We start from the raw sequence: 26,876 nt of genomic DNA, 5'->3' as shown, positions 1-26,876 counted from the left end.
GATTCCTCCGGCATTTATACTGGTTTGAATCTGCCGCTTCTGGTTGTCAGTAGTTGTCCGCTGCAGTGGCTGGTATATAGGGTCTAGGTCGATGTGTCTGTTGATTCGATCAACAGACACATCGACCTAGACCCTATATTCCGGCCACTGCAGCGTAAAGCTACTGACAACCGGAAGTGGCAGATTCAAACCAGTATAAATGCCGGAGGAATCAGCACAGAAGCGCTTCACAGGAGGCTCCCAAGCACTGAAGATGTCACCTAGAAAGGGGACGAAACGTTTGCAAGAAAAACTCCCAGCTCGGCGAACAGAACTACAACAGAGGGTTACAATGGCAGATTTAACATCCTAAGATCAAATGACACTTACATGGAGCATAATGCTAATCGTGAAAAATATACTGAAAACAACAAATGCTGCAGATCACAGCAGGTCAGACAGCATCCAGGGAGAGGGGGGAGAGGGAGAGAGCTAATGTTTCGACTCTAGATGACTCTTCAGAGCTTAAGTGAAGTAGAAGGACAGCAGTTATGATATAGTGGGGGTGATGGGGTGTAGAGTGTAGGGGAGAAAAGATGTTGATAGTTCAGATTAAGTGATCGGAACTTGAGAATGACAGAAAGCCCCACTCCAGTAGGACTGTCCATTCTTTCAAGTCTGGCAGTTAGACACACTATTCTACTGCCATTCTCACGTTCCAATCACTTAATCTGAACTATCAACATCTAATTCAGTGCACCTTTTTAAGAACGTTTTAAAGACATTAAAAACAGTGTAGTCACTGTTGAAAGTTGGAAATGCTACAAGCTCCCACAAACAGTAATAATGGTCAGGATAATCTGTCTTGTGACATCATGGGTCAAATTGGCCAAGATTTCAGGAATAATTTTCCTGTTCTTTGAAATAACAAGACGTGATCTTTCACATCCACCCAAACTGGCAGCCAAAAGAAAACAATTTCTAACAGGGTAACAACCTTTGTCAGTGCAGCTTTAGAGTCTTAGTCTTGAATTTTGCATTCAAGTTCTGGAATGAGATTTGAACCTGGAACCCTGTGATTCAGAAGCATGAGTATACCAAATGATCCACAGCTAACACCCAAAAAGAGGTGAAGGAGGAAAAGGAAATAAAGAGATGGAAATATAAAATGTTTTACATGGTGTTTTTCATGCAGAGGATGTCCCCAGGTGCAGGTAACGAAACACTGTCTTGGCAGTATCTCAATGATTGTGATGATGAAACCATAACCAATTATGGTAAAAATTCATCTGATTGTCTAATGTTAATGAAGGAAATCTACCATTCTTACTTGATCTGGCCGATGTGAGACTCCAGACGGACAGCAATGTGGCTGACACTAAACTGCCCTCTGAAATAACTGAGAAAGCCACTTGGTTCAAGGACAATTAGGGAAGACAACAAATGCTGGTCCTTCCTATTGATGCCCATATCCCACGACAAAATAAGAGAAACTTTGGTGAAAGAGCTGGTTTTTAAAAAGGGCGAGTGAGAGAGACAGACAAGATCTTTCACAGAGACAGCTCTAGTGGCCAAAGAGGGAAAATGAAGCAGTAAATCAGCACAGTCTTGAAACAGTTCAAGAAAATTTGGGTATGAGGGCAAGTGTGCAATCTGGAATCACATAAATGACAGCGATGTTAAAGAATTAGCAATGAGATTCTTCACTATGCTCCCAATCCCACTGAAGCTTTGAAACTATCTTTAGGGCCAGACAAAGTGTAATGGCTTAAAGTCCAGTTACAGTAGGAAAGCATTTCTCAAAAAGATTTTCCTTCCAATTATCTTTTACAATTAGAGGTTAGGTGATACGACGTGTGGTCTGATTGTACTTGACATGGTCCAAAGGTTGATGGCAGCAATGGGGAACACAAAACATTTTAGGTTTAAAAAAAAACTGAGAAATTTATTGGAAACATGATAGATTTCTGTACTACTGAGAAAACTCTGAATAAAATTAAGACTTTTCACAATCCATCCTGAACATGACCAGACAAACTCAATATTGACAAAAATCAACAGTCCTGTTGAATATTTTTCAAAGTTAGAATACTGATCTTAATTCTGAGCAATTTACATTCAAGCTCCCACAACAAACCGGGGCTGGGAATCCTGAAGGGCTCCTGAAATCAGTTCCCAGGTTGGAACAGAGCGAGTTGGGTGATAGTTGGAGGAGGATTGGATAAAGGGAGCTCATAGTGTGGAGCATGAGAATGTAGGAGGGAACTTTCCAAGGAGGAGGAGCAGTGATAAAGAAACAAACAGTAGGAATTCCAAATTAGGTGGTTATGAACAGGACAGCAGCATTTGACATCATTTATATTGAAATGCAAATAGGAAAGACATACAAATCAAAGACCAACAGTACCAAGCAGGAGAGCGTGCTTGGGAGAGCAGAAGACTGTGAAAAGTGAAATAGCCAAGTTATTTTCATGAATATAAGTGTTATAGGATGTGTTACTCGACAGGTAGTAAGCAGGTTAGATGTTGACTAAGTTACCTTTGCTATTCTCCTTCTCTGTACTTTATAGCTACTTTCCAAAGTTTCAAGCTGATCAGGCAAATGAAACTTCCATGGAACTACAAAATATGGATAGCTATTATTTAAGTTACTTTATTGTCTGCAAAGCCTTACCATTTAAAATAAATATTGCCCTACCACAAAAGCAAATGATTGTTTTAATAGAATTTTAGACAGATTTCTCATGGACCAAATTAAATGCCACTGCCATTAACAAACTAAAGGACTGTCACAATATTTCATCACACTTTTTATATACAAACTTCAGTTACATAGTAGGTCATAACACCCTTGACAACGCTTAAACACTTCTGCAGAACTTGGTTTTATCTCCGAAATGCAATAAACAATTTTGCTTTTAACATTTTGATCTGAAGGCATTATTGTTTTCCAAAAACAAAGCACGCGAGAGAGAAAAACAAAATGTTATACTTGTACCTAAATTCAGTGCCAGTAGTTTTGAGGTATCTTGTATGATGAGAGCAAAATTGCAAATGGAGAAACTAAAGAGATAACCAGGTACAATGACTGCTTTTTACAAAATGTGTGAACAGCCATTTACATCCATATCAATATTATAACATTATGGGTTCAAAGTTAGCCAAATGACTCTTAGGACAACAGATAAGCTTCTGTTACAAATCTTCACTTTTACAATATTAGATGGTTGTGCAAATACGACTTACTTTGCAGAAATTTACTATATCTTCTTTAGTCAGTGTCTTCAGGTGTGCTACTTCTATGTTGTCTGCAAACATAAAAGTAGTAATAATTTTTATACATTTCTAACACCAAATTGTTTAATATTTTGAGGTAACAAAAAGTATTCTCAGCCTATTAGCTTAATTATGCTGTTGCATAGTAAACTAGTTTTGTTCCAATGTTCCAATGAAATTTTGCCTCAATAATAAATGTATAATACAAACTGAGTGACTAATTAATTGAAAGTGGCAATAGTTACTTGGTGTTCTGTGTAAGGTGGCATAATAAATCACGAGTTTTCAAACAAATGATATTTAGCATTAGGCTAACATTAACTTACTATTCAAAAAGCCATTTAAAACAAATGTAACTAGAAATTCTGATAAAATTATGCCAAAATTGTTCTGAATTACAGATACTCAGCTTGAAATCAGAGTACTTGTGCATTACAGAATTCATGGACCCCTTCTTTGAGAAGAATTTTCACTCAGACAGAAAAATTTCAGCTACTTTCACAGAAGACACACATGCGGCTATAAAGTGCAGTGTTTTGAAGTTATGGGGCTGTTGCATGTTTATAGACCACTTTTCTTTCCCTTCTTTAGCTCCACATCCCTCCTTGATATCAGTTAGACAGAAAGACAAAAAGTCATCATAAATGCAGCCACTTCCTGATAATGACTACAGATTATATTTCCTTGTTAAAGTAAGTGTGTCAAATAATTCCACCAGGATATTTCAAACTACAAGCAATTTTACAAAAAAAAAGTGGAATTCATTGTTTTCAGAATTTGAGAAAGAGTTCTGGAATTTGCCCCAAGCAACTTTGGTTATGGCATCATGGTAAGGATACCACACTTTGAATCTATTAATCTGCATGATCCTGAGTGTAGAAACGGCACTTCGGCCCGGCGTCTGTTACAAGATAACTACCACGAAAAGTTGTAAAGATAGTAAAGTGTCCAGCCTCTACCACCTGCCGAGACAGTGCATTCCAGATTCCCACCTTCTGAAGTGAAAATGTTTTTGCCCCCCAAATTCCCTCTGAATCTCCTGCCCCTTAACCTAAAACTCTGTCCTCTCCAGTGATCCCCCACCCAAATGAATCATCTAATCTCTACACAACCTTTCCATACCCCTCATAATCTTAAACACCTCAGTGCTCTAAAGAAAACAATCCAAGCCTATCCAGTTTCTTCTTATAGCTCAGTTTCTCCATCCCAGGCAACAACCTAGTAAATCTCTGTAGATGTTTTCACATCCCTCCTGAAGTGAGATGACCAGAACAGCACACGGTACTCCGGCTGTGCGGACCATCACGCTGTACAACTCCAATGTTACTTCCGTGCTTTTATACCCATCAGCAGTTGGATAGAAAGTTGGTTTTTCTGTATGGTTTTCTCATTGAAATTTATCATATATTTGATTCCATACATGCCTATCGCAATGAATCTGTTCCTTTCCACCCATCGTTTTCAACAGAATGGTCTTCAAAACTTTCTACTCCACATGGTTCAATTGCTTTGTGTAAATATTGCACAAGAAGACAGAACTCAAAAAGGGGAGGCTTTTGATATTGATGTTCCATAAGCAGCATTCAGTAAACAGAGCTAAATGATCCTTCAAACAAAGAGTCAGATCTAATCTCTGCAGGCTTGGCCAAGGTATTGGAAATGGTGTATTGGCAAGGATGGAGAGTTAAGGGAAAGCACTTCCAGGATGGCAACCTGTAATTAGTGGAGTTGGACAGGAATCAGTGCTGGAGCCACAACTATTTGCAATATATATTAATAACTTGGATGAGGAATATGAATTTACAATCACAAAGTTTGTCAATGACACAACAGTTGAGAAGCCAAGTGGTGACGATGACACAGAGTCTGCAGAGGTATGCAGGCAAGTTAAACAAGTGGGCAAAAACTTGGCAGATGGAATATAATGTGAGAAAGTGAGAAGTTAGGCACTTTGTCAGGTAGAATAAAGGAGTTAAATATTACTGAAATAGAAAAAGACTTTGGGAGTCCTCATGTTTAAACCACAAAAAGCTAATATAAAAGTTCAGCAGGTATTAGTGAGAGCAAATGGAACACTGGGCTTTATTTCAAAGGAATGGGAGTATAAAAATAGAAAGGTTTTGCTAAAGCTATACGAGTGACTAGTTTGAGCACAGCAATAATACTGTGATCAGTTTTGGTCCCCTTATCTAATGCAAGATATACTAACGTTGGAGGCAGCCCAGAGAAGGTTCACTAGGTTAATTGCAGGTATCAAGGGACTGTCTTCTAAGGATTAGGTTGGGCCTGTACTTAAGAGTTTAGAAGATGAGACGTGACCCTATTGAAACATACAAGATTTTTACAGGGGTTAAAGTTGGCCATTTTCTCCTACTGAAGAGTCTAGAACAAGCCAGCACAATTCCAGAATAAAAGGTCACTATTTAAAGAGAGGTGAGGAATCGCTTCTCTCGGAGGGTAGCAAATCTGTGGAATTGTTTACCACAAAGGTTATGGAGTCTGGGCCAGTAAGTTAGTTAAAAGCTGTGGAAGATAGAATTTTAATCCATAATCGAATCAAGAGTTATGGTGATGAGACAGGAAAGTCAAGTTGATGATTACAAACCCAAAACCAGAGCTCATTTTTGAACATTTATTCTTTCACGGGATCTGAATGTCACTGCAAGACCCATATTTGTTGCCCCTTCCTAACTGCCCTTGATACAAGGTGGCTTGCTTGACCATTTCTGAGGACAGCTAAAAGTCAACTGGAAACAATCAATCTAGAGTCACATGGACAATTTACTGAGACTGCTTTCAATAGAAGAACTTAAACTCCACCAGTTGCTATGCTCTGAATTACATCACAACCATGCTATTATCTTCCTCAAAATATGGATAAGTGTAAGACAGTCATCAATGAGTACAATCAAGTTTTCCACAATCTTACTATTGTTACGAACATGTTACCACAAAAACAGGTGAGGTGGAAAGTAAAGCTGGGAGAAAGAAACAGAAGATTAAAAAAATCTTCTTTTATTAGAAGAAGAAACATGAAAGAAGGCACAGGTTGAACATAACCCAGAGGCCAGCACAACCCAGTTGAAGCAAATACAGGTTGCACAAGAGGAATAGGGTGTGCAAGAACAATAAGATTCAAGTGGTTGAAATGAACACCCATACATGGTCTTGACCAACAACCATAGTTATGTTGTGTGTGTATTTATCCAAAACAGAATAACCACAATACTTTCGAGAGGTGAACTCAGTAGTTTCCACAATCCACTGCAGGCCCACTGCACTCTTTTAAGCTAGGTGCCAATCCCTTCGCCTCTATAAATAATGCTCCACAACTAAGTACATGATCAATATTAGTTGTTTTGACCAATCATGCAGTTTCCTGAATGGAACAGACCACCCTATTGAGTAGCTCTGTCCAACGCAGTACACGTTGGAAAGAATATCACAGGAATCATGGATCAAACTTGTACAATATTAATGATTGTTGTGCTCTAGCAGTATTAATTAAGTAATACAATATTGGTCTCAGGTATAACCAGTGAGATATGCCATCCTTTCATACCATTTTCATGCTTGCTACTAGCCAATTACAAAGAAATAGGAGCAGATACCTGATGGAGAAGGGCATCTGCCTTCCCTTTTACATGCAGCACAATAAGGAATGTGGGACGAAGTCTTATTTGAAAAGAAACTACACAGACTTGCCTTCATGTAAAATCACACAACTGTTTTGAGATCATTTGAGCTTTAAAATGCATTGCTATATTAAAGATAACATTTCTAATACTCAAATTCTCAGCAACATTAATTTATTTTACTCTACCTCGATCAAAGTTGTACTGCTGAGAGATAATTTCACTCCAGTGTTTAGCGCATTCTGCTGAAAGCTTCTTTGGTTTATCAAGTCGTCTTACTGCTAGAGCTTGAACATGCTTCTGAAAAGCATCCTCTGACATTTCCTTGATATGCTTTTCCATGGTCTTCAGAAAAGCCTCCACCCTGCTTTCCAGGTAACTGGGTGGTCTTTCCGACTGAATAATAAAACGAAGGCCTTGTACACCATTTGATCGCCGTGGGCCACTAAATACAATGTAACCTATAATGACAGAAAGGAGACTTTTAAGTTAGTTCAATCATTAAAATAATTAAGATATAAAAGTCAACTATGCAATTTATGTAACTTAAAATCTTGCATCACCTCAGTGCAGCTGAATAGTTATACATTTAAAATACAAAATGAAGTTGGTATAATCATGACATGGAGGAAGGAAGTGAATGTACTGTAGCTAAATTTGGAGATGACAAAAATAAGTGGAAAGGCAAGTAGTGAGGGGGATACAGTTTACACAGAGATATTGATAGCTTCAGTTGGCAGAAATACGGCAAATAGGGTATAACATGGGAAATGCAAAGTTGTTTATTATGAAAGGAGAACAAAAGAACAGGTTATTATTTAAATGAAGATAAACTGCAGAAGGCTGCAACACAAGGGGACTTGGGGGTACTTACACACGAAACACAAAGCTAGCACACAGTTGCAGAAGGTAAATCAGGCTATTGTAATATTGGCCTTTACTTCAAAGAGTATGGAGTGAGACTGTAGCAAAGTCTCACTGTACTGCAACTGTACAAGGTACTGATGAGGCCACATCTGGAGTATTGTGGGCAGTTTTGGTCCCCCTATTTAAGGAAAGATATATTTTCATCGGAGGCAGTTCAGAGAGGTTTTACAAGATGATTCCAGGTATGAAGGGACTGTCTTATGAGCAAACATTAAATAGGCTGGCACTCTACAAGAATGAAGGGTGATCTCATTTGAAACATATAGAATTCTTAAGGGGCTTAACAGGGTAAATGCTAAGAGGATATTTTCCCTCATGGGAGAGTCCAGGACCAGAGGATATAGTCTGAGAATAAAGGGGCGCGAACTTAAGACTGAGATGAGGAGGAATTTCATTTCTCAGGAGGGTTAAGTATCTTTGAAATTCCTTGCTTATAAAGAGCTGTGGGGGCAGACTACTTGTCTATCTTTAAGGCTGAGATAACTAGATTCTTGGTCTGTAGGGGAATCAACGATTATAGGGAAAAGACAGGAAAAGGGGGCTAAATCATAATTCTAGTGAATGTTGGAGCAGGATCAAGGGGCCGAACAGCATACGCCTGTTTCTATGATTTATTATCTTATAATTCAGGCTGAAACTTTCCTTTTCAGTTGATTCCATAAACCCTCATTTCTTTCCAGAGGGCTATTACATTTGGTAGCAAAAAATGAAGAACCCTGGAATACACAAGAATAGGCCAGCTCTCCAACATGTTCCTCCATTCTAGTAAGTTATGATAGCCATACATGAACCCTATTAATTCATTTTTGATCGACTTAACACTGAGCAATGTCAAACTCAATCCTGAAAATTCCAATTTTCCCAAAATCCAGAGATTTTTGGAAAGGCGGTGCCAGATTTCCAATATCATGTGTGGTTTAAAAAGTGCTTTATTTCAGGAGAAAATAGGAAATGGAAATAGACAGCTTTTTGGCATGAGCTTGCACTGCTATTCAATATAATCATGGCTGATCTATCTTAATGCGACTTACCTGCTCACTTCCCACGTAAGTTCAACATTCATCAATCTCAATCTTGATTATAACACTCAGAACTCTCATGTGTACTTTTCGGCTGTTCCAAACACCCTACAGTATGCTCACCACCCCTCAAAATGCATGTTCCAGAGCTTAGGTGAGGAAACCTTTGGTGATTACAGATGTCAATTCATTTTCCAACTTCTTTCTGGATTACAAGGAAACCTTTACTGCAACCTCAAATCTATCTATCTCCCTTGTCAGGAGATGTTGATGAAGGGAATAGACATTAAACATACTTCATCCCACTGACAGGGATTTTGGGTTCTGGAAAGAGAAATATTTAGCCCTGTCACGACGTGATAAATTTTCTTGTCTTTGCTCCCCTTCATTTTTTCCACTTCATACCAGCTAACTCTGCCCTAACCCCTACATGAATATAACAATTTACGTTTAATACAGTTGTTTCTGACAAGTTTCACATTCTCAAACTGAATGCTAATTCTACCATGTTCCGGTCACTGATCTCAATGAGATCTTTTCCAGAGATAATTTATTAAACTAGCCTCATTATACATTACCAGATACAAAATAGCATGATTCCTGGTTGGATTATTAATATACTTATACAGAACACAGTCCCAAATACATTGAGAATTTTTCCTTGGGGCTACTTCTGAAAATTTGGATTTTCCAATTGACAAGAAAAATAAATTCATCCATGTTACTGCACTGACATTTTACATTCCCTCATTATCTTGTTTTATTGTCTGTCATACAGAACAGCTACAGTTAACTGACATATAGACTTCTCCCACCCATGCCTTCTCCTTGTTATTTCTTACGTCTGATGGAGATAAGAACTTATTGATGCTATACCGTATGATCCAAGATTATTTCTGGTTATTTCATACTAACAGAGCTTCCCTAACAGCCTTTCTTTCCTGCTTGTCCTTCCACAAAGTCTCATACCCTGAATATTCAGTTCCCAGCTTCGATTTCCTTGTAACCATGTCTCTTAATAGCTTTAGTATCTTATTTACTAACATCTACTTGTGCCATTAGTTCATTTATTTGGATCTGAAAGTTATACACATTTAAGTACAGAGACATTATTTTGCATTTTTACCATATTTGCCCTTTTGACATTACTTGCTGTTGTTTTTATATGCTTACACACTGTCCCTTCCTTTTACACTCTCAGAATTATCTGAAATATGCCATGCAATGCTGTCACATCCATTTGCTTTGCATGTCTGTGTTTCTCTACTTAAAACTCACACACCTCCCTAATTAGTTTAAAGCCTTAGTTATTCAATTTGCTGGGACGTTGTTCCCAGCATGATTCAAGTGAAGCCCATCTCTGGAACAGCTTCTTTAACTCAGTACTGGTGCCACAAACTGAAACCCATTCTTCCCACACAATCCATGAGTCACACATTTAACTCTTGATTTTATTTATCCAATGCCAGTTTGCCCATGGCACAGGTAGTAATCTGGAGATTACTACTTTGGAGGTCCTACCTTTTAGTTTTGCCCATAACTGTTCGAACGTTTCCAGCAGAAGTTCTTTTCTAGTCCTATCAAAATCATTGGTACTAATGTGGATTACAACAACTGGATCCTTCTCTTCACACTCCAATCCAAGTTCCTCCACAGGCCCAAGGAGACATCTGTAATGTTGGCACAAGTCAGGCAAACAGCCTTCGGGACTTGTTCATGGCTGCAGAGAGTATATAAATCCTCCTATTTGTGTCGGTTTACTGATCCTCTCTGCAACTCCCATTTTCATCTTGTAACTGCTGGTCTGAAGCTTGAGAACTGCCCCTGGAGTCCATATACTTGCCTCACCTGCAATCACACCCTTTTTTCCCCTGAGCACAGACTAAGTTTGAATGACCTAATCTAAGAGGCTTGACTACCTCCTGGAGCAAGTGTACAGGTGACCTTTCCATCCTTAGTGTAATACAACAGCTGCAGCTAGGACTGAGATCTGAAGTTGCAGAAGGTGTGTTGCCTGCTAATCATCCTAGTGTCCAGCAGCTCCCAAATGGTGCAATTGCAACACATCACCTAACCTTCCCATACTGATTGTAGTTAAGTCATGACTTATTCACACTGCTCTTTACACTTCATTATATTTTTAATAAGCACAGTATCAATCTTATACCTAACAAACAATCTATAAGGTCAGAAAAAAAAACTACGGAAACCTGAATACAAACTGAAGACATTTTCTTAAAACTTAAAAGGGATAAGAATTCCTTAGATATAGGGCCCAACACGGTTCACAACATTTCAAATTTGGACTGACCAGAGCCTTAACACATCCTCAGCAATACATCTTACTAGATCTTAACTACAGCAAGTATGAAAATCAAAGCTACTGCAGAGCATTCTTCATATTCTTTTAAACTTTTACCAATTACTTCAGAATCACAATCACTGACATCATTTCAGGTGGTCAACAGAAACATTTCCCAATCAGCTGCTTTATTTAGGAAAAAGGAATCAAATACTTCTTTCATTCCACTGCTGAATGGGATGAGATCCTCAACTCCAGCACTCAATTATAAGCTGCACTCAAGTACCAAAACTTATTTTGTTGGCTACTTACATATATATCCTTTACAAAAGGGCCCAGCTAAGCTAATTAATACAAGCATCCAGCTTCAGCTGGTTCTTAACCAGGCCATTCTACCAATGGAACCCTTGAAAATAAACTTGCTCAAAAGCTCACAAAATCCAAACTCCAGATTTCATTTTAATACCAACTCCAAATTCAAGATTTAGATACTTTCTTACCCAATAAATGCAAATGCAGAAGGCTGAACTGAATTTGCTAGTTTTTAAAAATTCATTTAAAGGAGGGCGTTGCTGGCTAGGCAGTTAAGAGTCAACCACAATGCTGTTGGTCTGGAGTCACATGTAGGCCAGATCAGGTACAAATGGCAGTTTCCTTCCCTCAAGGTCATTAGTGAACCAGATGGGTTTTTCCCCCTCCCGGACAGTTGACAATGGTTTCATCAGAGTCTTAATTCCAGATTTTTATCGAATTCAAATTCCATTATGTGCCATGGCAGGATTCGAACCCAGGTCTCCAGAACATTACCTAGGCGTCTGAGTTCATAGTCTATCGATAATACCAAAGGTCATCCCCTGCCTATAATTTAAATGTACCCAAAACAACCTGAAGAAAAACAATTTGGATTAAAAAAATGGCCATCAACTCCAATCAGGAATATATGCGCTTTGTTCAGCTTTTACATTACAAAAGATGAGAAACAATATAAACATTTTGTACATAAAAATAATACTTACTTTAGGAGCAAAATAACAAAAATACAAAGTTCAAACAGTTATTTTCTGTTGTCAGCAGTTCGTATTGCTTAACTATAGCAAGCATGGAAAACAAAAAGTTAGAACAAAACATTCTTTGCATTCTTCTAAACTTTCACAAATTATTTCAGAATCACTGTCAGTATTTCGACAACCAACAGACAAGAGGTTTAATTATGTAAAAAAGCTAAAAATGAATTAAGATTTTCAAATGAAGTGGTTGCATACCATTGAAACATCACGTTCATTAAACCAGTCATTTTGATTTTACAATGATAAATATTGACTTACCTAACTGTTCTTTAGTCCGCAGTGTGTTGAAGCATGGTTCCGATATAATTTGACAAAAAAGCTCCAGTAACATATTTTCATGGGTGTTCTGCATGTCTGTCTGATAGTAGATCTCAATTCCACAGTTGTTGTGTACCTCATTCCTTTGCTGGTACACAAACCAGCCTCCTATGTATGGTATACAGGACAAAAACAATCATTAGGCTTTCTACAGACATGCACCTGTACTCTTTAGCATTCCTTGCAACAGCAAATTACTGTATCACCCTGATGCTAATTCAAACTGTCATCAGCAATCTTTTGCCAAGACGACAGGCAATTAGGAAACTGAAACAATACATCTCTTTTAATCATTTTCCTCACAGTTAAAAATAAAAGGCAATTAGATTCTTGCTGCAAGCCAGTCTAAAATGTTACTGGTTATCCACTATATTAATACCACTGCTAACCTGCAGGAAACAAAACCAAAAAAAATCAGAATAGATTCTTTATTGATTTTCATTTCTGCTTGATTTGCAAATGTTCAATATTACTTCTCAATGTCCTTGCAAAGAGCGCTCAGCATATAATGTTTATATCTGAAGTGAAAAAGGTTCAGCTGAGCCAACTTGCTGTGAACAGTCTCCCAAAAAAAAAAACACCTAAAGAATCTATTCTTTGGCTATTTTTTGGCCATATCCTGTTGTGTAGTTTAATTCAGAAAGCCTTAAAACTGAAATAATGTTCGTTTACACGAACAAAGCATGGGTTTTAATTTACATGAGTAAAAGATGCTATTAGAATATGAGTGACTAAGACTTAGATACTTATTTCCTTTCACGGTGGTGCACTTGATATTTGTTGATTATATTCAGAAAAGTGGCAACTAAATTATGCTTTTAAACTAACAACCCTATGCCTCTGATTAACTAATGAGGGGAGTTGCACATCTAGGTACAAATGCTATAAATTGCAAATGCTACAACAGCAAATTAAGGTTCAAAACATTAAGGGTGTACTCTTTGGGCCAAAGACTAAACATTTTTGCTAAAGACGATGTACAAAAGAAGCCAAAATGTTGTTCTCCTCTCACCACGCTGCAACTTTAAAATCCTTATCGTATCGATCTAGATTTTAAGCATGGTTTGTGACAGTTGATCGAAAATAAACCCATGCAATTAATAAATTACAGGATTAAAGCAAAGTCATCTAGGCAACTATTCAACAAGAATATATTGTTTTAATACAGTTATTTATACTAAGATGCTCACAATACATTGCTCCTTCTGCAAATGCAGATTATAATGAGTTAATTTTGGTGAATGGCCCAGGACTATTTTTAATAGATGTCCAGTCATGACTCTCTGCTTACTTGGAAGACTTACTTTGCTCACACAAATTAATTCAAATTTACTGTTTTCAGCTTGAATCAAGAAACCACCAATAATTATTCCTAATCATCTCCAGGAAAAGAATATGTCAGAATACAATGATATGATTACTTTATCACAACAATTACAAAAATAATACTTTTTGGGTAAGAAGTCTAGTTAATTTCAGAACATTTTTCTAGTGGTTTTGAAAAAACATGGCTGGACTTGTTACAAAATGTTATTGGTCTCCTAGCTGAAACTGTGTAAAAGGTTTTGCTTAATGCAATCTTTGATCATAAAAAAAAAGCTGGTCTAACTGGGAGTTAACACATCTACTTACTGTTAAAAAAACCAAGCGCAAAAAGCTCATCACTAAAATCTCATATGCAGAGTCGAACTCATGAATTACATAGGATTGCTACTGATTATTTTCAGTGTTCTGTTTTCAGAATAATTTTAGGATTGTACTACCTAACTAACTAGCATTGGGTTATTTTAAAACGTTATCTTGGATTAGTTAATTTAATGGCATATTATTCTGGTGCCTGATGTGCAGTGTCTTAAAAGTTGATGATCAATTTAGTCTTCATTCAATTTTCATGAGAAAAGCTGGAATCTCAAAACACACTAAAATGATTAAGTCAGAGAAAGAACTGAAACTTAACTTACGATCAGGAAGTTGCACCTCTCTGTATCTGGTAAGTTGACTGGGAAGAAGAGGTTTAGTATGAGCATGCTGAATTAGAGTGTCTTCAACCATTTGTATAATGCTCAATGAAGTCTAGAATGGACAGAACAGATTAATTGCTTAAAAAAATGCTAACACCTTTGATTTGCACATATTTTAGTGAAGCTCATTTGAACAATATGTTTATCAAATGAAAGAAAATGCTGGAAAGGTACAGATCAGCTGGCATTTACAAAAGAAGAAAAAATAACTGATTATGATATTTCACATATATACCCTCCATCAGAATTGGACGAATAATGAGGAAGCACTTTAGTATGACCAAGTATGAAAGGAAGGACGAAGGGTGAGAAGAAAGAAAGAAAAGGATATGTATACAATTTATTAGGAGAAAGTGAGGCCTGCAGATGCTGGAGATTCCTGAAGAAGGGCTTATGCCTGAAACATCGATTCTTCTGCTCCTTGGATGCTGCCTGACCTGCTGCACTTTTCCAGCAACACATTTTCAGCTATGTATACAATTTATCCCAACTCTGCAGTGGTATCCATAAAATAGCTGTCAATTTCTACTTTGATCATTATAACCTTTAAAGTTATTACTGTCTTATGAATAAGATGAAAAAAAAGGAACAAAGGAAAAATCTAAACACTTTTTTAGTATAAAGAAATAATGCGAAAGAAAGCCATTACATAAATGGTAAAATGTCATCCTTCAATTTAACAGTTTAAGTAAGGAACACTTTTTAAACACTTTATGCTTTGCTCAACAGTGGCGAGTTGACATTTTAGCTTAATTACAAATTCAAACACCCTTAAGACAATTAATCACAAAGTGTTTCCAAGGCATATTTTAAATCCAAACAAAAGTAGTTAAGGTGAGCTTGTTTACAATGAAGATTTTTAGGTATCTAGCTGGAATTGGGTTTACAATTTACAGGATTGCAAATGAAAGGAACGGGAATAGAAAAAGATCAAACGCGCCACAATAGATATCTTTTATTTACTGTAGAGGGGAAAGTGAAATAAACACTGTTTGGAGACCAAGGTCAGAATTGATGAGTGGAAATGTGCATTTGTGAAGCGAACACTCAATGAACTTTGGATTGACCTTAACTTGCACCCAGTGTTAAAAGGACAGCAACTACATAAAAATATTAGGACATTTGTGCTGCTTATGCTGGTGTGCAGGCAGTTGCTATTTTAAGGATCTGAGGTTGGGTGAAATGACATAAGCTGAAAATGTGTTGCTGGAAAAGCGCAGCAGGTCAGGCAGCATCCAAGGAGCAGGAGAATCGACGTTTCCGGCATGCGCCCTTCTCAGGCTCATGCCCGAAACGTCGATTCACCTGCTCCTTGGATGCTGCCTGACCTGCTGCGCTTTTCCAGCAACACATTTTCAGCTCTGATCTCCAGCATCTGCAGTCCTCACTTTCTCCTGAAATGGCATAAGACTTGCTACTTGAGCAGGAGACAGCCAATAATATGCAAATAGCAGTCCTACAAAGTGCCTCAGATCAGGACTACGATTTCACGGTACAAAATGAGTGCAACATCAGCATACAGGCTTTGCCCATGTGGAGAAAACACTGAACTGCCTAATCAGTAACCTTCAAATGAGTGTGTTCTTGGGTGTTCTGGCAAACTCTACCTCCTCAAACCAAAAATATAAGTTGCAAGTGTCTTGCCTTCCATCAATCTTCAAGCTGCAGAAATGCTTGCTTCACTAGCAGCTCACTGTAAATGAGACATCAACCTCAAAATGGTAGTGAGCATTACCTGCCTAGTTAAGTTTGGCTTTCAGCAGTCTATGTTGCCCACCCATTCAAAGCATGATGCTGTCATTTACACAAATTATCTAGCACTGTTTATCCAATGAGAAACAAAAGACAGTGTATGAATATCTTACAGTTCCTCAATTATCTTTGCAAGCTAAGAATACAGATGGTGGACATTCCTTCAGGAAACAGAATGGATAGAGTCTCTCATAGGATGGAAAACATATGTACTGAATCAGTGGGCTGAACACAGGACTGACATTCCTTAAAAAAAGCATAACTTTTCTTTGCATTGAGGATATAGTTGAACTTATAGAAACAGGGTGAGCTACTTAGATATCTTGATTATGCTTTTCTCCAAAAATTTGTGGTCTTTAGAAGAAATGCTCCTCTGCCATGAAATCAATGATGGATTACAAAAAGCAAGCAAATAGTATTAATTTACAAAAGGTTTTGCTAAATCCCACACATCTCTGCCAGTGTTTTAATAAACAGTCAATTGCGAGAGGACTTGAAACTCTTTCCAGGTCAGTGTTGAATTAGACCTCACCTAATGTTATCTAATTCATCTCAGAGTCTCTGGGTGAGTATGGAATGGGAAAAAAATATTTCCGCCCTCATTTTTGATTGTATCATGAAGAAAGATAAAGGCTATTTTTATAAGCTACTGGTAAACAACTGAAGTTCATCAAACTTCAAATATAAGAAGTCAAAAACTTTCATATAAGTAGTAAATTATGAGCAACTGATCATTTCAACACAACTCCGATAAGTCACCAAGTTTGAAAATGCCAAGATTTGGCTACAAGTTACAGGAAATTATTAACAGGTTTATGCTATACCTCTTCAGTTAACAGTTCTGCACACAACTCCCAATGCTATTAAGTTATCCATTTTATATTGAAGGACTATTCCTAACATACAGGCTGTTGTTCAAAAGTCACTTGTTTCATAACTCATTCTGGGAAAGGTGGGATCTCTACAAACAGGACGGTCTTCACTTGAACTAGAGGGGTACTAATATCCTGGCTGGGAAATTTGCTAGTGCTATTCAGGTGGGTTGAAACTAGCTCAGCAGCGGGGTGTGAACCTGTGTTGTAGTTCCAATACACAAGTGGAGGTCAGTAGGAAGAACATGGACAGGATTTCATGGTCACAGGAATGTGCTGGCAGACAGCAAACTGGTTTAAAGTGTGTCCACTTCAATGCCAGGAGTGGCCAGAATAAGGCAGGTGAGCTTGCAGCATGGATAGGTACCTGGGACTTTGATGTTGTGGCCATTACTGAAACATGGTTAGAGCAAGGTCAGGAATGGATGTTGCAGGTTCCTGTGTTTAGATCTTTCATTAAGATCAGGGAAGGTGTTAGAAGAGGTGGCTGAAAGAACTTTTGATGAGGACTTGTCTACTGAGGTGGTATGGGCTGAGGTTAGAAGCAGGAGAGGAGAGGTCACACTGCGGGGAGTTTTTTTTTTATATAGGCCTTCGCAACGTTCCAGGGATATGGAGGAGAGGATTGGTAAATCGATTCTGGGTAGGAATGAAAGGAACAGGGTGGTCATTATGGGGGACTTCAACTTCCCCAACATTGACTGGAAATGGTATAACTCTAGTACGCCAATAATCAGTTTTTATCCAATGTGTACAGGAGGGTTTCCTGACACAGAATATCGAAGGGACGACAAGAAGGGAGGCCACATTGGATCAGGCACTTGGTAATGAACCAGGCCAGGTGTTTGATTTAGTGTTAGGTGAGCACTTTGGAGAGAGTGACCATAACTCGGTTATGCTTAGTTGCACAATAGAAAGGGATAGGTACATGCCACAGGGCAAGAGTTATAGATGGGGGAAGAGCATATAGTGGGGCAGCAAAATGCAGGGGATGCAGACAATCAAAATGTGGAGCTGATTTAAGGAACAGATATTGCATATCTTTGATAGGTATGTCCCAGTCAGACAAGGAGGAAGTGATAAGGTAATGGAACCATGATTTACTAAAGAAATTGTATCTCTCGTTAAGCAGAAGAGAGAGGCTTATGTGAAGATAGTTCAGATGAGGCGATGGAGAGTTACAGAATAGCTAGAAAGAATTTAAAGATAAAGTTAAGAAAAGCAAGGAGGGGATATGAGCAGTTATTAGCAAGTAGAATAAAAGGAGAATCCTAAAGCTTTCTATTATATGTGAGGAATAAAAGGATGACGATGGTAGGAATAGGGCCTGTCAAAGACAGAAGTGGGAACCTTTGCATGGATCCTGTGGAGATCAGAGAGGTGCTAAACGAATATTTCTCATCTGTTTTCACTCAGGTAAAGGAGAATATTGGAGAGGAGAAGACTGAGATATTAGATTTGAAAGGATTGAGGTAAGTAAGGAGAGGGTGTTATCAATTCTAGAAGGTGTGAAAGTAGATAAGTTCCCTGGGTCGGATGAGATTTTCCCGAAAATTCTCTGGGAAGCTAGGAAGGAGATGGTGGAGCCTTTGGCCTTGATCTTTGAGTTGTCACTGTCTACAGCTTTAGTATCAGAGGACTGGAAGATTGCAAATATTGTGCCTTGTTCAAGAAGTGCAGTATAGATAACCCAGGTAATCATAGATCAGTGAGCCTTACATCTGTTTTGGAAAGGATTATAAGAGATAGAATTCATAGCCATCTAACAAACAACTTGATTGGGAATAGTCAACATGGATTTGTCAAGAGCAGGTCGTGTCTCACAAGCCGTCTGAGTTTTTCTGAGAAGGTGACCAAGCATGTGGAGGAGGGTAGGGCAGTTGAATTGGTGTACATGGACTTCATGTACACCATGTACACCTTTGATAAGGTTCCACATGGTAGGCTATTGGTGAAAATCTGAACGCATGGGATTGAAGGTGATTTAGCAGTTTGGATTAGAAAGGCCACGAGTGGTGGTTGATGGAAAATATTCAGCCAGGCCCTATTCCTACCATCGTCCTACCAGAGATATGCCAAAAGGATCTGTTTTGAGACCATTGCTGCTTATTTTTATAAACGAATTGGATGCAGGCATAAGTAGATGGGTTAGCAAGTAGATGATACTGAAGTCGGTGGAGTGGTGGACTGTGTGGAAGAATGCTGCAGGGATACTTGGACAAACTGCAGAACTGGGCTTAAAAGGTGGCAAATGGAGTTCAAATCAGATAAATGGGAGGTGATTCACTTTGGGAAGATTAACAGGAAGGCTGAATACTGGGTCAATGGAAAGATTCTTGGTAGTGTGGATGTGCAGAGGGATTGTGGCGTCCATGTACAAAGATCCCTGAAAGTTGCCACCCAAGATAATAATGCTGTTAAGAAGGCATAAAGTATTAGTTTTTATTGGTAGAGGGATTGAGTTCTGGAGCTGTGATGTCATGCTGCAATTGTATAAAACGCTAGTGCAGCTGTACTTGGAATATTGTGTGCAGTTCAGGTCGTCCCAGTACAGGAAGAATGTGGAAGCATTGCAGATCTGTTCTCATTGGAGAAAAGGTGGCTAAGAGGCGATTTAATATAGAGACATACAAGATGATCAGAGGATCAGATAGGTGGACAGTGAGAGTCTTTTTCCAGGATGATGACGACATCTCCTTGTACATAGCTGCAAGTTGAGGGGGCATAGCTACAAATTGAGGGGTGATAGATTTAAAAATGATGTCAGAGGCAGGTTCTTTACTCAAGAGTGGTATGGGCGTGGAATGCCCTGCCTGCCAATGTAGTTAACTCAGCCACATTAGGGGCATTTAAACGAACAAGCAAATGGATGATGATGGGATAATATAGGGTGATGGGCTTAGACTAGTTCACAGATCAGCGCAACACATTGAGGGCCGAAGGGTCTATTCCACGCTGTATTGTTCTATGTTCTATAAGATCATAAGAACTAGGAGTAGGAGTAGGACACCTGGCCCTTTGAGCCTGCCTCACCATTCAATAAGATCATGGCTGATGTGTTTTCGTAGCCCTAGCTCCACTTACGCACCCTCTCACTATAACCCTTAATTCATTTACTGTTCAAAAATTATCCTAGCTTTAAAACCTCTTACTGAGGAAGCCTCAACTACTTCACTGGTCAGGGAATTCCATAGATTCACAACCCTCTGTGAAGAAGTTTCTTTTCAATTCAGTCTTAAATCTGCTCCCCCCTAATTTTCAGACTATGCCCTCTTGTCCTAGTTTCACGCACCAGTCGAAACATCCTCTCTAATTCTACCTATTCCTTACATAATTTTATGTGCTTCCATAAGATTTCCCCTCATTCTTCTAAATTTCAATTGATATAACCCCAGTCGACACTGTCTCTCATCATAAGCCAATCCCCTCAACTCCAGAATCAACATAATGAACCTCCTCTGCACTCCTAATGCCAGCACATCCTTTCTCAAGTAAGGAGACCAAAACTGAGTGCAGTACTCCAGGTGCGGTCTCACCAGAACCCTATACAGCTGCAACATAACCTCCCTGCTTTTAAACTCAATCCCTTTAGCAATAAGTCCAAAAATTCCATTTGCCTTCTTCATTACCTGCTGCACCTGCAGACAACCTTCTGTGATTCACGCGCAACGTTACCCAGGGTCCACTGCACAGCAACATGCTGCAATTATTTTTATCTTTCAAGTAATATTCCTTTTTACTGTTACTCCTACCAAAAAGAAGGACTTCACATTTATTAACATTAGTATTCTATCTGACAAACCTTTGCCCACTCACTCAACATATCTACGTCCCTCTGCAAAGTTTCACAGTGGTCTGCATACTTTGCTCTACCAGTCATCTTAGTGTCATCCGCAAACTTTGACACACTACAGGTGGTCTCTAAATCCAAATCATCCATTTGAATTGTGAATAATTGCAGTCCCACTAATTCCTGAGGCACACCACTAATAACTAATTGTAACCAGAAAAGCTCACATTTATTTCCACTCATTGCTTCCTGTTGGTTAACCAATCCTCTATCCATACTAATACATTGCCCATAACGCCTTGTACCTTTATCTTATCAGCAGGGCTTTGTGTGGCACCTTGTCGAATGCCTTTTGGAAATCTAGATACACGAGATTTACTGGGTCCCCATTGTCCACCATGCTCATAATGTCTTCATAGAATTCCAATAGTTTAGTTAAGCATGACCTGCCCTTCATGAACTTGTGCTGTGTCTGCCCAATGGGACAATTTCTATCTATCTATATGCTTTTCTCTTCCTTTGTAATAGACTCAAGGATTTTCCCCACAACAGAAGTTAGGCTAACTGGTCTGGAATCCCTCATCTTGTGTTTGCTTCCATTATTTTAACAGTGACATCACATTTGCTATTTTCCAATCTGCTGGAACTACTATAGAGTCCAATGAATTTTGGAAAATTACCGGAAGTTCTCCTGCCATTTCTTTTAGTACAGTGGGATGCATTCCATCAAGACTAGGAGATTGGTCTACTCTTAGCTCCATTAACTTGCCCAACACTCTCTCTTTTATAATAATGACTATTTCCAGGTCCTCATCTACCTTCATGTCTTTGTCAACTACTGGCATGTTATTCATGTCCTCCATTGTGAAGATCAACACAAAATACTCATTCAATGTCTCAGCCATTTCCTCATACCCCATTATTAAATCCCTGTCTCATCCTGTAAAGGACTAATGTTTACTTTAACCACTATTTATCTTTTTTGTTGGTTTGCTTCCACTTTTAATTAAAAACATTTCAACATATTTGACTTATATTTTCAAACTGAAAAACTATTGCAATAGAGATGCAGAGCAGATAAATTTAACAAGAGAAACTTGCTACTAATGTGCATGAATTGTAAGAATATCCTCAACAAAAAAGTTCTCTTTCAGCCCAGTTGAAGGTAAATAACCAACCTGTCTTGTTATATTGCCATGGAGAAGAGCTTCTATATGCAGTCGTGACAACAGTTGAGGTATAAAGGCCTTGAGGCGAAGGAGAGTGACATCTGGAACAGATTTTCAGACAGCTAAATCAATCACATTTCGAAAGAATATTTATATTCCATTGCTGCAGAGAACCAACAGAGCGTGCCATAATGCATTAAATAGAAAATGAGAATGTGCAACCATCACGAATTCAAAGCTGGTTTTTCTCCAGTGTGTGGCACAAGCATACTTGTCATTTGTTCTACAGTCACTATGCTTCAAATTCAAATAACAGTTTGTCTTGATTCAAAGGCCATATTTGATAGATCATAACAGCAAGCTTGAGCAATGATGCTGAAAAATATTTTATGGATTCACAAATAAAAATTACGGCTCAATGTAACATCAGTTTGGTGTAATTATCTTTCTGCACACAATTAAATATAGACCGCACACATGTTGGTCAAACAAAATTTATGGAACAATGAAATGAGCAAGATAAAAAGTTCTCTAATATTTATCTTTGGTTTCTACTTGTAAAATTTCATTCACTGCAAATAAAAAAAGATAAAATGATTGAAATTGCACAGCATATCATGAAGACACAGTATTCAAGTATTTAAAACAAAGGTTTGACTACAAAGTCATAAAGAGATTCCACATGACCTGACATCCCCCTAGTTTGTTCTACATTGCCCATTCATTTAAGTGCAGATGGCCTTAAATTTTTTGCTTGGCCACACATTCGAAGTATATTAAAGTGAATAACTTGCGTGCGCCTACTCAATACCTTCCAGGTTGCTGCATGGTTACAACAAGGAATTAATGTGGAAGGAACACAGAGACAGTGTAATTTTAAGAACGAGTATGTATATAACTTTTTCAAAATGCATCATTAACAGGGTGTAGGCATCACTGGTTAGGTTAGCATTTATTGCCCATTCCCAAATGCTCACAGAGGCAATTATGAGTCAACTACATTGCTGACAGCCAAACTAGGTAAGGATAGCAGGTACTTTCCCGAAAGGAAAGAGAACCAGCTGGTTTTTCAGACAACCAGTAATACGTTCGTGGTCATCAATAACTCTAGTTAATATTCTCTATGACATCATGAACTCTGCTTCAATTCAGGGCCAAAAGTCTTTGCTGTTACTGTTAAGAACTCAACAAACAATCTATCTGCATTAAATGCTGAAATCGTAAAGCTGCCAACTTAAAACATGTCGAAACAGTCACATCTAGCATAAATGAAGACGGTTATGAAGTCAATCAATGCAGGACCAAGGTATTGTTGTAGACAATTTTTGCTGTACCATTTGGTCAAACCACTACCTCTATCACACTGTTCAATCGCTTGCTATACTAGAGAAAGAGACAGTGCAGAAACTCCTAATTCTTTTTTATCCTCCACATTTAAGAGCAGCCTAGAGATTAGCATTCATTCCAAGTTGCTTCTGTGAAGTTGCAGCATTACTCAAGGACTTGACCATTTGAGACAAGCATATAAATGAAAATCAGTTACAAAGAGTCACACTAAGTTTTACCCAGAATGTTACCACGTAACAGGATAACACTGCAAAATACAGTATAATATTGCTGTCCTAAAGCAGCAGACTGTCACACTTACCCTGAAGAATGTTTTTGTGCTGTAAATCTCACCTGAAACCCAAATTAATGGTGCGCACGTGTATAAAACAAAATACCTCATACCCTTGCCACCCTCAAACAAGAAAATGCTGTTCAACTTAGCCTTGAATATATTCAATGACCTAGTTTGCTGGGGTAGAAAATTCTCAACATGAATGATCAAAGAAGAAATTACTCCTCTTTTCATTCTAAGCGTAAGAACCACAATCCCAGAAACTGTGTCCCCAGCTCCAATTTCCTTCAAAAAGAAACACTTTCTGCATTAACCATGTCAAACTTTTTCATCTCTCATTCGTCTAAACTCAAAAGATCAGAAATAGGTTTAAAACAATCATCTAGACTTTTAAACACTGAAAATTACAAATGAATCAGATGTATTATTGACATCCTAATTAATTTGTTCTTGTCTTTGTTAGTGTAATTTGAATGGTGAAGTAATACAACTGTGACAAGCCTGGTTGACTAATATACATTAAGTCAAAACAATCTGTAACACTTAAAATATTTGAATTATCCTACTGGCTTGCTTGATCATTTTTCAGTGACTTTCTACTAGATTTCTCCAAATTGTAAATGGGTAATGGCTATTTAATAACACAGTTGGTTACAGACTAACTTTACTGATTCAAATCATCCCAGACTGATGGAATGGAAATTATGTTCATCTGTTGATGTAAGAGTACTACAGCAGGCAGATAGTTACTAATTTGTTAATCTTATTCATTGGTCTCAGGCTAGCTGGTTCAAGAAATAAAAAATGTCACAGATATTAAAATGGATGTTTTTAAGGCAAAGGTGCGCTTTACTCTGTATCTGGCACTGTTATACCTAAACTGGAGTGCTCGTTACTGATACCTGGGTAAATGGGTGGATCACCCAGGATTAACACTTAACGAATACACTAAAAAAGTAGTCTGTTCTTCTATAGCACAATTGTTGCATTCTTGTGCAACCCCACATTAGAGAAGAATCGCACTTTAGAAACAGCACTTAGAGTTGGCACTATAATTGCATCACAGCTGACATATGTTTTAAAAGTTCACAATATAGAAACAGCATCCCCAATTCATTAATTATATTTCATCAAGTTCACGTTGACGAAACATGTGTTATAGCAACCTGTAACTATTAATTTTGACAGGTTTCACAAGTAAAACGCATTCAAGTTGATACATTTTAACAGAGTGTGCTGTTTCTTGTAATTGCTGCATAATATTTACAATTATAATTCAAAGCACCTACCTTCCAGTGCTTCTTTAAGTTCATCTTTGGTCCATGCCACCTCAGTCATCAACAGTCTGAGATAATACATAGCATGCTGGTGAGGTTGCTCAGCTCGAAAATTATTCAAGGATCGCATATACTACAAAAAAAATATAGACCTGCCATTAACCCACTGAATATTTGTAGCAAAAAGAATTAATTGAAGATTGAACACGGCTTTTATATTTGAAATAAGACCGAGCTTGGCAGTAAATACCCCATTGCTAAAACTAAACTCAAAAAATTAAATTTCAAATGAACCCATTACAGAAATACAATCAAATGCAACACTTCGCACCTGAATTAAATGCCCAGGTTCGAGTCCCACCTGATCCTGAGCTGCATAATTTCGCCTCTGAACAGGTTGATTGGAAAATGTAAAAAAAGCTTTCAGCAACGAATAGGCAAGAATCAAGTGAATGTCACTAAATGCTGTACGATGAAGAACTTGCTTTTCTTCAAACGTTGAATCAGATTTTCAATGAATTAATTTACACATACTTGATTTCCAGATTAATTTATTGCCATGTTATAAAGATAACTCTCGTGCTGTAAGTGGAGTAAATTTAAAAGGCGCAGTAACTCAAATAGATTTAGAAGTGCAACGAATTGACAATTTTGAAATATAAACTGCATATCTGTTAGACCTTGTTATTCATAACAGGTTGTTGTTAAGGGGTACCTATAATTGATAACAAACTGGTTGAGGCCCAAGGGACACAGCTGCTAGACTGGGTCTGTGGCTGGTTTAGAATCAAACAGGTAGGAAATCATATTTGACCTCATCCTCATCAACCTGGCCTCCTGCATATGCATCTGTCCATGACACTTTTGGCAGGAGTGAGCATCAATTGTCAATCTTCAATTGAAGATATTGTGTTTTTGTGCCACTGCAAAAGAAAATGCTGAAGCATTTTCAATAGTCTTCAGCCAGAAGTGGAGTGAATGACCCATCTCAGCCTCCTATGCAGGTTCAAGGATCACAGATGTCAGTCTTCAACTAATTCTATTCATTCCACATGATAAAGAAATTGCTAAAAGCACAGTATATTTCAAGGGTTACAGCCCTGATAACATTCAGTAACAGAACGAAAACGAGTCGTGCTCCAGACGTTTCAGTGCTCCCAGTCAAATTGTTTCTGCATTGTGACAACATTGGCATCTACAAGACAGTATAGAAAACTGCCCAGATACAAAAAATACTGACAATTCCAACCTGGCCAATTACTACTAAATTAGTCTACACTCGCTCATCAGTAAAATAATGGAAGGCTTACTAATAGTTCTTTCAAGTAACATACCCAGTTTGGGTTCCAGGGGCACTCCGTTCCCGACCTCAAAGCCTTGGTCCAAACACAGAAAAGAGCTGAACAAGGTGAGGTGAGAATGAAAGCTATTGATAAAAACTCAATGTGGCATCAAGGATCCCCAGCAAAAAATAACCTCTACCTACTTGAAGAGAAGGAATTACTTAAAAAAAAACGCTTAAAACGTTTGAAGTTCATTGATAAGTAGGAAAACCTGAGTTTGCATTGCTTTAATTTATGGGATAAGAGTATTGCTAGCTAGGCTAGCACTTATTGTCCATCATCATTTAAGACTCAACCACATTGCTGTGAGTTTGGAGTTACATGTAGGTCAGGCCAGGTAAGGCTTCCCTCAAGAATGTCAGTGCACAGATGGGTTCTTTCCAACAACTGGCAATGGATTCATGGTCATCATTAGACTCTTAGTTCCAGATTTTTATTAAATTCAAATTCCATTATCTATCGTGGCAGGTTGGAACCCAGAACATTACCTGGGTTTCTGGATTAGAAG

General features: G+C 38.2%; 1 protein-coding gene across 1 annotated transcript in view; it reads right to left on the bottom strand.

The window, feature by feature from the left end:
* Positions 1–26,876, bottom strand: part of ide (insulin-degrading enzyme) — a 121,306-nt gene that overhangs the window by 21,587 nt on the left and 72,843 nt on the right. The window contains exons 17-22 of the mRNA XM_060841923.1: positions 25,038–25,158; positions 22,137–22,228; positions 14,485–14,596; positions 12,464–12,631; positions 7,079–7,351; positions 3,226–3,287 (exon numbers count right to left, since the gene is read on the bottom strand). Of these exons, the coding sequence (XP_060697906.1) occupies positions 3,226–3,287; positions 7,079–7,351; positions 12,464–12,631; positions 14,485–14,596; positions 22,137–22,228; positions 25,038–25,158 (828 nt within the window). The remainder of the gene's footprint in view (positions 1–3,225; positions 3,288–7,078; positions 7,352–12,463; positions 12,632–14,484; positions 14,597–22,136; positions 22,229–25,037; positions 25,159–26,876) is intronic.

This window comes from Hemiscyllium ocellatum, chromosome 22 (assembly GCF_020745735.1).
Source record: "Hemiscyllium ocellatum isolate sHemOce1 chromosome 22, sHemOce1.pat.X.cur, whole genome shotgun sequence".
Classification (NCBI taxonomy): domain Eukaryota; kingdom Metazoa; phylum Chordata; class Chondrichthyes; order Orectolobiformes; family Hemiscylliidae; genus Hemiscyllium; species Hemiscyllium ocellatum.
This window is presented reverse-complemented; position numbering and strand designations above follow the sequence as displayed.